The following is a 14,460-nucleotide window of genomic DNA, read 5'->3' on the forward strand; positions in this document are numbered from 1 at the left end:
ATCAACCTGAAACTTGGAGAGATTCACACATGGAATTAGGGAACCCCCTCCTCCAGCCCCCTCCCTTGCTGATTTCCCCCTTACTCCCTGGTGGGCAGCCTTGGTTGTCTGGGCACCTTTTCCTGATTCCTCTGGCCAGAAAGATGAGCAGGTTTTCTATTGGAGCTTTAACTGCCTATGACTTGCCACTTCATGACTACAGGCCACCCTCAAGGCAAAGCCTCCTGCCCCGAAATGAGAAACTCACCTGCATGTAAGTCACCTCTCCAAGTTTCAACTCCTCCCTACAGTCTGCCTGATTTTGTCACTATTCAGAATCCTCACGTAGTTATTTTTCACATTATGTTCAGAGTTTATGGTTTTTATCAGTAAGAGGGTTGGTCTGAAGGAGGGCTTGAATAATAAACGCTCGTGTCGTTTTCATGTATCCACAAAGTTAAATAATTTAGTCCTCTTTGTTGTCCAGTCCTAAGATGGAGTCATATGAGGCTATTCAGTGAAGCACAGTCCAGCCACCAAAAGTAATTAAAAGTATTTCAGCGACATTGGTCTCTCCCAAAGAAGTTTGGTGAAAAGCCAATTCAAAACCCACAGCAACACTTTTTAAAATTGTCTTTCTCCATTACTCTCTCAGGGTATCTTATGACTGCGTTTGCTCTGAAGCCTCACTCTGGAATACTAAATAAACTTGAACATCAGCCCATATATCCTTTTCATCTTTGCTTCTCTTCTCTCCATTCTAATTTTATCTTCATAAAAGCAATGGTTATTCTCTCTTTTCATTATAAGGCGATTAAACCAATCCTTCTCCTTGAAAAGTTCTGCTCTTTCTGTTCTTATCCTGAGCAACTTAAACCCGGGAACCAAGGTGGCAAACTCAGAATCTCCCTGAGAAATTGTAAATGTCCAAAGATGATGGGTATTTTTTTAGGAGGAAAGGGGTGAAGAGAATGAGAAAATCATAAATAATATGCTAGGGATAGTAACAAAGTTTTATAATTTATAGTTTGGACAGATTACAATGTTTTAATTTTTCTAAGTAAAGCATGACTCCAATAGCCCTTCTCTGAATTTCCAGGTGGATTCTAAACTCTCAGAATACTACCATTTATTGATGACTTAGGTGCCAGGCACCCTGCTAAGCAGTCTGCATACACAGTTTAATCAAACTATATAACAATCCTGTAAGGCAGGCATTGTTCCCAGTTACAAATGAAAACACTCTGAGGGTCAGAGACGTTGAACAACTTGCCCAGAGTTACCCACATAGGAAGGGGCTAGAGATGGGATTTGAACCCAGGTGAGAGTGGAGAGGCCAAGCTTCCTTTACGCCGTCTCCTCTTTGGAAATCATGGCCGAGTTCCCAGCAGTGTTTGGTGGTATTCACCTCCCAGGTGGTCTAGCAGGGGAAGACAGGGCATGGTGCTGTGAAAGTAACATTCACTTCACAGAGGAGACAAGTCTTCTAGTCTCTGGCTGTTACCCACTTGCTGCAAAACCCTGCAAGCCCCTCAGCTTCTCTCATCCTTCCTTCTCCACGTCTACAACAGACACGCAAGTGTCCTTCACGCAGACTTTCAGAACTGTTCTAGAAATAATGAAAGAAGAGTGATGCAAAAAAAAAAAAAAGTACGAGGCAAATAGAAGTGATTGCGATCAGTCTTAGCCCGACTCACAAACTAACACTTGCTTTTCTAAGTTTTACAGTTACGGCTTCAACAGAGAAGGACCCAAGAACAGCTGGCTAACCAAGGCATCATACCACGTGAGTAGCTGCCTCTCTTATTGACTGATCTGTACCATGGGACCATGCAGCTTGAGAGCTGGAAAGCACCTCAGAGGTCATAGTCTAATTCCACGGATCAGTCTCCCCAGAGCCTCACAGACTCTGTGTCAGCAGGAATCCCAGACCTTGGCCAGGAGGCTTAGCCCCAAATGCTACTCACCTGTAAGCGCTTCCCTTTAATCATATAAAATTCTAATGTGGTGGTTTGTTTACAGGACAAACACAATTCTATGGGCGTCCATCCCTCTCTCCTACTTTTAGAATTGGATCTAATCACTCTTCTTTCCGGAAGCATCAATCACATCACCTTTTTCTCACCTCCTCGGTTTCACTTCTGTGTGGGTACCTGAGTCCACAAGTAATTGAATATTGTCCAGTGCTTCCTTTCTGGCATAATGAGCAGCAATACCATTCTAGTGTAAGTGGTATAACGTTGAATTACTGGCCATCATTTGGGTCAAAGAAGAAGGATTATCATATCTTTTAGAAGATACGTTTGAAATTTCCTGCCAGTTTAGCAATGGAAGCTAACTTTTGGTTAGCTATAGAAACAGGAAAAGTACTGGATAAATGGAATCACCATGTAAGCTCCTTTAGGTGACACTTTCGAACTTCTCACCCCAGCAGAATTTAAAAGTCAATATCCGTAATGACTCCTGCAGAAATCCAGGTCCTCGTCATGACTGTGGCTTCAGGGTTAAGCATGTGCCCTTGATTGAATGTCCTGCAGGTAGTAACCTTGGTGCCCTGTGATCCAAGGTCCAAACAATTTAAGTGTTGTCCATGCTTCAGAACCAGAACAGAACTAAGAATATTCAAGTCCCTTTCCTTTGGTAATTCAGGTGAAGTTCTTTGTTCATGGCTAAGCGCTACAAAGAATAAACAGCAGGTGACCTATGGCAGAACAACTTTTTCAGAGGTTTGCTAAAGCACAGAAGAAAGATCTCACCTTGCAGTTGAAAGGCTGCTTCAATAAAATGTACAGTGAGGAAGAGAAACCAAAGGTACAAGTCTGTGTGGCCTGTTTCATCTCAGTCAGCCCAGCAGGGCAGGTGCTAAAACCCAGGAAAGACCAAGAGTCTGCAGACTTCAAGACAGATAAATACGTTCGCACTCCAATGTGAGCAGGCCAGTCTTTTTCAGAATCCTGTTGCAGACACGTAGAATCGAACTTGTTTAACCACGTCTAGAAGAACGAGTCACTAAGAATGGAGTGTAGACAAGTCTAGATCCACCAGGATCCTCTCCGTAGACCACAGTCTCTGCCACGTGCCCTCAAATATAAGATGAGCACATCGGTTTCAGTGGGATTCAAATAACCTGTTCCTTCACGGGTGTTTCTTTCCCTTAATTCTGGAAAGGCAATTGGAGTAGAGAGGCCTGGTACCTTTGCATCCCCTCAAGCTGTTCACAGCTGATTTAAAGTTTAACCTACGTGCTTAAATAATCCAAGCCCAGCTCTTGCAGCTGGCTTTTGGATGAGAGTAAACTTTTGTTTGTAGGTCGCTGGGGTTAAATTTCAGGGAGTCAGTGAAACACCTAATAAAAATAGGAATGAACCCGATGGTACATTTGTACATAACACCCTTATGTAAGTCATGCAAATTGAACGTCCATTTGTAGAGTCGAATCCAATGAAGATAGAATATTCTGTTGTCCAGGATTTTCAGAATCAAATAGTGTACATATTAACGAAATACTGCTTGACAGGAATTTTGCATCCATAGCCCATTGTCTGATTAAGATAATTGCTGGGGGAAAATCCTAAGAGTAATGCAGTGATATTTCTTTTTAATTCAGAAAAATGAGAAGGGTTGATTAAGCATCGTCAGTTTTCCTTACTCTTTAGCCATCTCCTCTCCAGGCTTCCCAAGGGTGTCGATTCTGCTGTGGAAAAATGTCAGAGCCGCAGCAGGTGCACCCTGCAGGCCCAGCCCCTAGACCTCGATGACTTAGTGCTTCTGGGGAAGCCAGACCCAGTCGAGCCCCTGCACCTGCTGAGAGGCTGGGGGCCGAGATGGTAGCCTCATCAACCCAGACATGAAACATGCAGTCTGTTTACTCAGCGCCCCTGGGGGCGTGTGTATAAAAGCAGCCGCTCCAGAGGAAGGAACAGGAGCCCACGGTCTCAGGGTCCTTTCAGCTCAATCAAACTCAACACATTTCATGGTGGTGTGCCAGGTGCTGTGGGGGGGCCACAGTGAGCAGGACCGTCCTTCGCAGAGACTCGAGATTTCAGGGGAAAAGGTGACAAGAGACACAGACAGTATGAGTCAGGGTGAAACTAGTTATGTTCTACAAGAGGGCTCTTTATGTCTTCGTTCTATCATTTGAATTTTTTGAAGTGGAAGGAAAGAGGAAAGGAGGAAGAAAGGGGGTAGAATGGAGGGAAGCAAAGCTGGTAGTCATTGGAGATCATCTAATTTACTGATTTTCAATGTTTTTTAATAGTTAAAGATATTGTGTCTGTGTATATATATATATATATATATATATATATATATACTCCCCTGGTGGCGCAGTGATTGAGAATCCGCCTGCCAAGGCAGGGGACACGGGTTCAAGCCCTGGTCCGGGAAGATCCCACATGCCACAGAGCAACTAAGCCCATGTGCCACAACTACTGAGCCCGTGAGCCACAACTACTGAGTCTGCGAGCCACAACTCCTGAAGCCTGCACGCCTAGAGCCCGTGCTCTGCAGCAGGAGAAGCCACCGCAATGAGAAGCCCACACACCGCAACGAAGAGTAGCCCCCGCTCGCCGCAACTAGAGAAACCCCCGTACACAGCAACGAAGACCCCAATGCAGCCAAAAATAAATAAATAAATAAATATTTTAAATTTATGGGGGGGAAAAAAAAATATATATATATATATACACACACTGACTGGAACAGGGTCGGGGTCCTCTGTCCCATTCACCCGGCTCCCCTCATCCCTCCTAGATGACCCTGATTATCCTCCCCAGAGCGCTGGTCGTCTTCAAACAGAGTTTGAAAATCCCTTCCCTAGTCGACGTCTCATTGTCTTTAACCTCCATGAAACCGAGATTGGAGAGGCCTAGGAGGCTTTTCAAACGTCCCAAAATCAGGGCCCAGTGTGGTCTTACTTACAAACCTGAACTGTGAGACCTTAAATGCACGCACGATAAAATTAGTAACACGATCTCACGTTATCCATACGTTGGAAATAATTGCAGTGCTCCCCCTGAATTTTCAAACTTGTCATAATTGCCTAAATGGAAAGCTTATGGCCAAGTGAATTGTCCATTGTCCTTATGGTGTTATCGGATGGCTCTGCAGTTTTTAGCTGGTCAATGGAAACGCCTGGTCTCCTTGGACAGAATTAGTCATGAGTGGTACATTAGATTAAATCCCAAGGGCATTGTCCATTGCAAAAAAAAGTGCAGTCCACTCCTAGTGCGGCAGAGCTGAGGCCAGAACCCGTGTCTCCTGATCCTGGTGTAGGGCTCTTGACTCAAATATTCAAAAGGAATCACTGGAACTGTAAAAAGCACTTCCTTAAGTTTCTATCATCAAGCATTTTGTGGCCAGAAAAATTCAGTTGGCATTTGGGAAAATAAAAACATGTATATGTGAAAATGCCAAGGAAAAGCCCATGGTTTTAATGAAATGGCTTTGGGTTCTACGTTGTAATCTATGTCTCACCATGACCAAGAGTGAATGGAAAATTCCACTGAGTTTGCTCTGTGGCTGGTCTCATTTCAAATGCGCACCAAATTGATGATTAAGTAGAAGGTTTCTCCCCCACTGACTCCAGTGGGACCATGGGTGATTTTCAGTAGACGAGTGAAACTGGTCCACATGGATTGAATTTAATTTCTTCCTCCTTCATGGGCTTACATCCTGCAGGTTTCAAAGTTGCTGATGAGTAACCAACAGGCCACAGCAATCACAGAATCAAAGTCTCTTTTATAATCGCCCTTCATCACCTCTCTTAAGCATGTACTCCTATCTTACTTGTATATATTATAGGTTTAGGATTTTCCCCTTCCGGTGCTTTGAATGCCCTTAAAGGCATTTTTCCTTGAATTTAGTCAAGGAAGGCACTCGGCCCCTTGAACAACTTTAAACAGTGGGAAAGCGTTCTCGGGCCAGAAGCATGGGCCCAGGTTGGCTTCTAAGATTGCTTTCACGTTTATAGTATCAGTGGCGGAATTCACATTTTCCGAAGAGTTGTGAAATCTGAGTGAAATAGCCTCTCAACATTAACTTAGAAATATTACTTTAAGAATATATTGTTTGGACTCCTCTCCAAAATCCTACCTCTGAATCTCAAAACGGAGATTTCAAATTGCCTGCTTGTCACCATCAACTAGAGTTCAAAGGGATGGCTTTGCCACCCCTCCCTGCCAGGCTCAAGGCTGCAAGAGGACATCAAGGTTCTCTTATTTTCTCTTGCCTTTGAGATAGAGCCCAGGCTCGTCCTCTGGAGCCCTATGGATGGGGCTCAGATCTGTTCATTATTTCTCAGGCAGATTTTCCCCACTATCTTCTTTTCTCTGGGCATCACTCTCCTGGGTTGAATCTTAAATACCGTTTTATTCCAACCATTTCAGAAGCCTTAGTGCAGAAAGACGATCAGCTCTGAGTTTTCAATGCAAAAAAAAAAGAAAACAATGGTCATAGAGCAATTCAGTAAATATTTCGACCATCTGCTGGGAGGAAGGCCTTATGGAACACAAAGGAGTCAGACATGAATTCTGTTTCAAAGAGCCTACAGTCCAGAAGGTTCCTCAAATCGCTCCTGCTTAGTTATCCCCATTCATAATATTGGATAATGTCCCACCACTACACGGAGTGAGTTTCTGGGAGAATTGAAGGAAATAGATGACTTTCTCTCCCTTTTCTTCTGCTACTACAGTGGGGCTGATCTATAGGAACCCAGGGGAGAGAGGAGGGAACATTGAGTTTATTCTCTGGGAATATAGAAAACGAGATTAGAGAACTGAAGTGGATTACAGAGGCCCAGGGGCCCAGAGAGGCTGCGACTTCTCCCCAGAGACTCAGAGAAAGCACCGCTGGCCAGAAAGAAGTTTCTGGGCAGCCTGGTTCCATGGTCTGATCGATGTCAATGAATGGAAAGATACGATGAGCTGTCTGTGAATGGTGCTGCCTTTATTTGTTTTGCAGACTAATCCAAGCCTCAGCAGCCACATACTTACTGCAAAGCCTTGGTAAATCCCTGAATTCTGTGATCCTCCTGCATAGCAAGAAGAATGACGGGGCACTTCCTCTACCCACAGCACATGCAGCTTCCTGATAGTTTTGAGACGTTGACGGGGCAAAGTCTTCCTTCCCTTCCTCAGTGCCTCCATCTGACTTGGCTTCTCCCCACAGCACCCTCCGTACCACACACTGTTGGCTGTTTGAGCAGAACACGGCACGAGGGTTTCATCTGTCCCTCTCCCCTTCCTTCTAACATCTCAAACTCAGAGAGAGGAAAAAAAAAAAAAAAGGCGCCCTGGATTTTCATGCCAAGCCCATTTGGGTCTAAAATCCTCACTTCTTTATTTCCCTCCCTCTTTCCTTCGATTTTCTAGTTCCTTGCTCCTTAGAAACTAGTAAACCAGTGATGACAGGCACCCTTTGAATTTGTCTTTGAACCCTTCTGCGAAATTCCAAAGTATTCATGTGTGATGCATTAAATTCTCCAAGTGTGCCAGCCAGGCCTTAAATATTACAGAGCTCCGTTGGGAAAATGCACTCTTTTCAGACCCCTAAGGCCATCCTTTGGGTACTGAATAGGCAACCTGTTACTACCTAACGAGTTAAGACAATTTCCAAGGCATTATCACACCCATAGCATGGAGCCCATTTGTTTGGGGAAAAAAAATACTCGTGGTCCAACTTGTCCTTAAAAGCAGAGCCAAGAGAGGACAGGTACTACTAGATGCCTTTTGTAAGTGGGAAACTGAGGACACAGGAAACCTATCAGACGTGTTCAAGGATGTTCCAAAAATAGATGGCAAAGCAAGGACAGAGCCCACAGGGAAGGCTCCCAAAATTTTAGTCCCTTTTTAAACTATACCCATTACTGCCATAGGTCTTGCGTTTGAATTAGTTTTGTCTTCCTCCCAAAGAACCCTACACATGTGAATTATTAATCCATATATCTGTCTTTAATTAGTGGCATATAAGCTTACCAGCCAGTGCTTCTTGATGAGAACAACCAGTTCTAACCCAAGTTATTCTGATTCGAGACAGCAAGTATGAGAAGTGGCAGTTTCGTTGAACTAAGCAGCCTTTCTCTGGGCAAACACACCTTTTTTCTTCAGCTTTTTGAAATACTGAGAAATCAGTCCTAGACATCATTCCCCACTTTTTGAACTCTCAGTTTCCCAAGGACTCTAGATCAGCACCCACTGGCCTTGTAAACGCCGGGGCGCCAGGATCTCCCAGAGGGCGTGTTCCAACACAGACCCCTCCGTCCCTCTACGTCCCACCTGAGCTTTGGATTCTGTGGGCCTGGAAATTGGTATTATTAACAAGTTTCCAGCTGCTGCTGAAGATGCTGGTGCAGGGGCCACACTCTGACAACCATTGCTCCATCTGTTGCCCAAGAGGCGGCCTCTTTGATGCTGCCTCTTGGTCCTTATCCGTATACCAGTGGAGCTGGGTTCTCCCCTGCAAGCCTGGCAGTGAGCGGCCCTGGGAGAGAAGGCAGGCCCTGCCTCTGCCACCAGAGCTGCTACCAGCCCCAAGCCCCTCCTCTGTGAGAGCCAGGCCCCTCTCCCTGATGGATTGTCCATGGCCTTGCAGCCTGTTTTCTCCTTTTGCTGGGCTCCTGCTGGAAGCAGGAGGTTAGCAGCAGGGGACCGCAGGAGGCCTGTTCTTATCTTGGGATCTTTTCCTGAGCTCTAAGTAAGCAAATGTTTATACACACAGCTGACCCAAATTAGCTGGAGCCGCGGGGACAGAAATAGGAACAGCCCCTAACTAAACTCCGCAGCGAGAACATGAATTCCCCTGTGAGAAGCGATTCATCTTCCTCCAGGCGGAATGAGTTAGACGTGGGGTTGACTGAATTTACAACCGTATTTTAATTTGAGATCACATTGACTTATTTTTTTTTTTAATTTAGAAATCCAAATTCCTTTTCAATCCTAAATGTCAACGTCCCTTAAATACAAAATTGTGCCATTGGATACTCCCAGGGCTGGCAGCAAAGGAGGTCCTTTCTTCCAAAAAGTCAACTGGGATAGGGGGTGCATTATGGCTTTCGCTGGCCCTCAGGGGAGGTGGCTAAAACCCACATTCTCTGGAATCACAGAAAAGGCAAATGTCAATCACAGGGCCCATGGCAAGCCAGATGGTACCCCACGTAACACCCCTTAAGGCCTGAAAAGAAGAGCGTGGGGTAAAGCAGTGTGTGGATGTTTTAGCTTCCTTCCCAAGTTCTGGCTAAATGGGCGTAGCCTCTCCCACCCTGGGGCAGAAGATCCCAGAAGACCTTTGTGCTCCTGGCCCTGGAGAACTGGACTGTACAATCATTTCACAGGGGAATAGTTAACACCAAGAAGTGATGATTTATAGCTCTGCAAGCTAAGATACAGGAAACGCAGTGTTTCATAGAAGAATTAATAAGTTCCGCAAATAAGAATTGAAAAGCCTCAGGGATAAGAGAACCAGATGAACTGCCCCTAAGTCCTAAGCCCAATTAAAACCAATTGAGTTTGGAATGTAAGAGCGATCTCAAGATAGATTCATGCTGTTCCCTTAGGGTTGCTTCTTAAGGCAAAGGCTGTGTTGCTCTTTTTAACCACTTAATAAGGCCACACTGAGATCAGTTCCTTTTCTGGATTATGGAAGAGATTAAGCCGCACCAATGTATAATACCTCCTTAGGTGACCACCAGACTGTCGGACAGAGGTGCAGACCTATGGGTTCAGGTTGTACAGACTCACCAGGGCCCACTGGACTTCAAGCAGATTCGTAGCATCTGGTTGCCTGGGGAAATGGGAGATGGTTTCAAAACTCCATCAATATAAATTGCAACTGTGATCAAGTGCAAGTAACGGCAAGCCTCCTGACTCAGGATGAGGGTCAGACCCAAATCAGAGAAAATGCGTGAGCAACGCGGCAGGCCTGCACAGTTTTCCAGATGATTCCTCAGAGCCACTGAGTGAGGAGACAGGGAGGGGGAAAGCGGCCATTGAAAAGGACAGGGTTGGCAGAGAGGCTCATTTTAAGCATGAAAAGCAGCAAAGAGAAACGGGGGCTGTTAGATCCATGGGAAATATGATAGTCAAGCAACGGGTGATTCTTTTTTTCCTATAAGGAAGGAAGCCTCTTAGTCTCTGGTCAGATCGAGGAGAATAGTGTGCTTGTCCATTCTCCTCGGCACGAGGCAGCCAGCTGGGACGACTCTGTGCGTTCCTTTGGTCAACATGGCAGATGTCGGGGTGAGACAGGAAGACTTAGAGATGCCTTAGTAGCTTCCCGGGCAGCATCCTCAGTAGAGGATAACGTGGTCGATCAGTTGCCAGGACCACAGTGGAGTCTGCCTGCTGTCCAGCAAGCCCGTCTGAGAGCTGGGCTCAAATTCGGCATGGTCTTAAGGCTGAATGAGGCACACACTCACGCGCGCACACACACACACACACACACGCACGCACGCACGCACGCACGCACGCACGCACGCACGCACACACACACAGCCCCAAATGCCCATCTGGCTAGAAATCCAATTTTTTTATGCCAGCCAAGGTTTGGAAGAATATTTTCTTGCCTGCCGCTTGAGAGTTGACATCTGTGGGAGTGAATATTAGAAACCTGGATCACGTGATTCGCCCACTTGTCCAGACCTACTATCCAGAAAACTATCTGATGCAATTCTCTAACCTCTGAACCGCCTCATCACTTCTGATGAAAGGTGGTCCTTTACGGCTTCTGGTTGCAGTTGTTCCAGGGGATCAGGAAAACCAGTGAAAAGGTAGAATTTTGCTGAGTGATGTTCTACTGCTTTGCAAAGTCAAAAGTTCAGTGCATCATCCTAAGGAGTTGCTGGGAGCTGGGAAGGGGAGCAGTGGGTCTTGGAAAGAAGGGAGGCTGGCGTTCGGTCCAGGTTGTTTCCGGCTGCTGTGAGCTGTGAGGGACCAGTGCCCTGCCTACTGGTTGTTAGTGTTTTGAGCATCACACCCTGAAAGAAGTTAGGTTGTCAGAAGACCTAGGCTCCTAGCCCTACCTGTGTGACCCTGGGCGAGGCAGTCCCGTTCCGTGGGCCTCCGTTTCCCCATTCCGCTCAGGCTTGGAGCTGTATTTCACCATCTCCAAGGTCCCTTCCAGCCCTCAGAGTCTGATTCTGTGCTTCTCACTCACTGCCCTTTGGTTGCATGTTCCTACCCCACCAGCCAACTCCCTGACCCAAAGGACAAGTCCCCTCCTGCAACGTGGGACGAGGTTCCTCCACAGACTGCAGTCCCCACCCAGACTTGCGCACTCAAGGGCAGAGCGAAGTCAAACAGGGTGGTAGTCACCCCAGTCTCCCCTGAAGCTAGAGCATTGCCTGGTCTCCTCCCCCAGGCCTGTCCCTCCTCAGCATCTTGGAATGCCCTGTCTTTGCCACTTCTCTTCCTGTCGCGTATTCTGTCTCTGCTGCTCCTCTTGTTTGAGGCTGACGTCCGCCTTCCTCTGGATTCTCCGGCTGCAGGGAAGCTGGTGACCTCCAGGCCTTTCCTCTTCCATTGCTTGTGGCCTGATGAAGGCCATCACATGTCCATCACATCTCCACTGTGCACCGCTCGGCAAGCACACCGGCAAGCACCACGACGCCGCTCCCGGCCCCAAGCCCTCTCTGCTCACGTCTGTGTCTTTCTGTTTCAGCCCTGAAAAGCCCACCTGAATTCCATGAGCAAAGAAAACGTTTGGATAGTGGCAAGGTAACTGTTTGCAAACTTCCCACCTTCCTGAACTCAGGCTCCAGCCTCTGGATCTCTGAATGCTAAGCTTGGGGGAAAGCGGGTAGAATTTCTCCTGCAAACTCAACCGATTTGCTGGTCCCCTCCCCGCACACCATGTGGAATCTTCCTCCTAGAAACTGAAAACTGTGGACATGGGATCAATAGTATTGGCTTTGAAGCTACTGTTTATTAGCTTTAAGAAAATGTCCCCCATCTTTCTGATGTCGGGGGGTATCCCTGCAAGGATGCGGTGGGAGTCAGAGAGACATGAAACAGGGAGGTAAGGTGTGTCGGCAAGCTGCCCTCTCTTTTCGTGACAGGCTTTTCTCAGCAACAATCAAATTATTTTAAATCCAATTCAGTCGTAGCGTAGGGCCTGCAGATACAGAGCTTATTCGTGGCTATTTAAAGGCAAAAGGAATTCTATTTATTTCTCTTTCTTTTAGCATTTGAGGGGGGGGGGAATCGGTGTATATTCTGTACCTCCAGAGCAAATCTCCGCCACTTGAATTTATCAATACAGTAAGTGCTATTGAGCAAGCATCAGCGGTGTATGTAGAAGGAAAGGCCATTAGGTATCTTTCTCCTGGGACGTCTTAGCCTGGCAACTAGTGAGGGGAGGGGCTGGAAGAAGGAGCAGAGCCCTGGGACTCTTCAGAGTCACTCGTGAGAGGCTGGGGTTCCTTACTGCCTGGAGAATAATTGTCTTTCATCAGAACTGGAGTGATCCCCAGACTCCTCTCGGGGGCCCATTAAGAGATTCAGGATAGTGGGATAAAAACCCAGAACTAGAAATCAGAGCCCTGATTGTGGCCCTGTCACAGCCAGCGCCATCCCTACAGACAACTCCATCATCAAGAAAGCCACGAGACTCAGTAAATAACTCATCTCTAAGTGTCCTCCCAGCTTACAGTGGGTCTCGGTCTGCAGGATTTACGTTTTCACGTCTTGAGAGAGAGATCAAGGGCAAAACAGGAGGGGGGCACATGTTGTCATGTTATACTGGATGGATTGAGGTTACATTTCATCTCTGACTCTAGTTAATTTCTGACTCTTTTAAGAGGCAATGGAGGGCTTCCCTGGTGGCGCAGTGGTTGGGAGTCCGCCTGCTGATGCAGGGGACACGGGTTCGTGCCCCGGTCCGGGAAGATCCCACATGCCGCGGAGCGGCTGGGCCCGTGAGCCATGGCTGCTGAGCCTGCGCGTCCGGAGCCTGTGCTCCGCAACGGGAGAGGCCACAACAGTGAGATGCCCGCGTACCGGAAAAAAAAAAAAAAGAGGCAATGGAATAGGATTGGCTCTCATGCAAAAGCAGTGTAGTATCATCACAGTTTTATTAATATTTTATAATTAGGTACCTGCCTGGCCTTTAAGTGTGGAGCGCTGAGGTGGACCCAAGCTTTTGACCTCTGTGTCTTATTTTTCTATCCTAAAATTATTAGAGGTCTTTGTGAGCCCTCCTTCATCAAGACATAGGAGAACAGAGGTATTTGCATGTTGCATTTGTCAAACAAACAACAAACAAAAAGAGACATTTTCCCTTTGAGAGAAAAGGGGTTTCTTTTAAAGTTAAAACTAGGTGACTCAAGTGTATGAGGCTGATAGCAGAATTAATTCTGTGTGTGTGTCTGACAGGCTGAAGACACCCTGAAGCACAAGGTCAGAAACAGGTCCGACCGTGCAGACGTGGTGAAAATGCACATACTCCAAGGTAAGGTTGCCCAGAGTCATAAACTGGGGCCCATCAGTGGGAATGGAGCATGGGCCGTTTTCCGGTGTCCTTTGTCTCTGCACAATTGCTAACTCCCCTTAGAAAGGGTCCCCTGTCATTCCAAAGTGATGGTTTTGAGCTCTCATCTAGTCATTTGAGGCCATGTAGACGGTCAAATTGAGAAGCCATGTAGTGGCCAAGAAGTACCAGACTTGGCATTCATTCTGGGCTGTGCCCCCTCCCAGTTTTCTCTGAGCACATAGGGAGTGTCCAACATATATCAGCTTCCTTTAAAATGTCCATCCTTCATACCAGTAATAAGTGTCTAGTATTGTATCAAAAAAGTAATAATCAGACATACAAAGATTTATGTGGAACGTCAAAAAATAGTAGAGAGACTGAATAAATTATGCACCATCCGTGTGATTAAATAACTTGCAGCTACCACAAATGAGGCTTTAGAAGAATCATGTTTTAATGAGAAAAGGCTCCTTAGTGAGGAGACCAGAAAACAAAACTATATTTATAGTCAAAATCGGGGAGGCAAAAATATATACATAAATTGTATTTACAGTCAGATTCTATGATGAAGAAATACAGACTTACCAATAAATACTGTATAAGTAATTAAGAAAGATGCCCGGTTATTAAAAACAGTTGACCCTAAGTGGGGAGTTTCCTAATGCTTTCACTTCTTTTGCATAATGTTTTAGCGTTTTCCATACTTACGACAATACGTATGTATAATATTATAATCAAGAAAGCATCATCTGTTGTATCAGGCCAGTCTTGAATTAAAATATCAGGCTATGAACCACAGAAACCCCAAGTTTAGTCTCTGTTGGTTTCCATGAAACCCACCCTTCCCCCCAGAAATTGGAAATTGGCCCCCTGGTGCACAAAGGATCTGCTAGATTATAAATGACCCTTGCCCTCCAAGGGTTCATGATCTGATTTTAGAAATAGAAATATAAGATTAGGGACCAGTGCTTGTAACTGCTGGGGGTAGTTGAAGCAGAAGGAAGCTGTAAGAACAGGAGT

At 46.1% G+C, this 14,460-nt stretch overlaps 1 protein-coding gene across 1 annotated transcript in view; it reads left to right on the top strand.

Annotated features, from left to right (window-relative positions):
- The window catches only part of MYOCD (myocardin), a 97,061-nt gene that overhangs the window by 37,017 nt on the left and 45,584 nt on the right, over nucleotides 1-14,460 (top strand). Inside the window, exons 2-4 of the mRNA XM_004266827.3 lie at nucleotides 1,700-1,765; nucleotides 11,632-11,687; nucleotides 13,344-13,419. Of these exons, the coding sequence (XP_004266875.1) occupies nucleotides 1,700-1,765; nucleotides 11,632-11,687; nucleotides 13,344-13,419 (198 nt within the window). The remainder of the gene's footprint in view (nucleotides 1-1,699; nucleotides 1,766-11,631; nucleotides 11,688-13,343; nucleotides 13,420-14,460) is intronic.

The sequence above is a fragment of the Orcinus orca genome, chromosome 19 (genome assembly GCF_937001465.1).
Source record: "Orcinus orca chromosome 19, mOrcOrc1.1, whole genome shotgun sequence".
NCBI classification, from domain to species: domain Eukaryota; kingdom Metazoa; phylum Chordata; class Mammalia; order Artiodactyla; family Delphinidae; genus Orcinus; species Orcinus orca.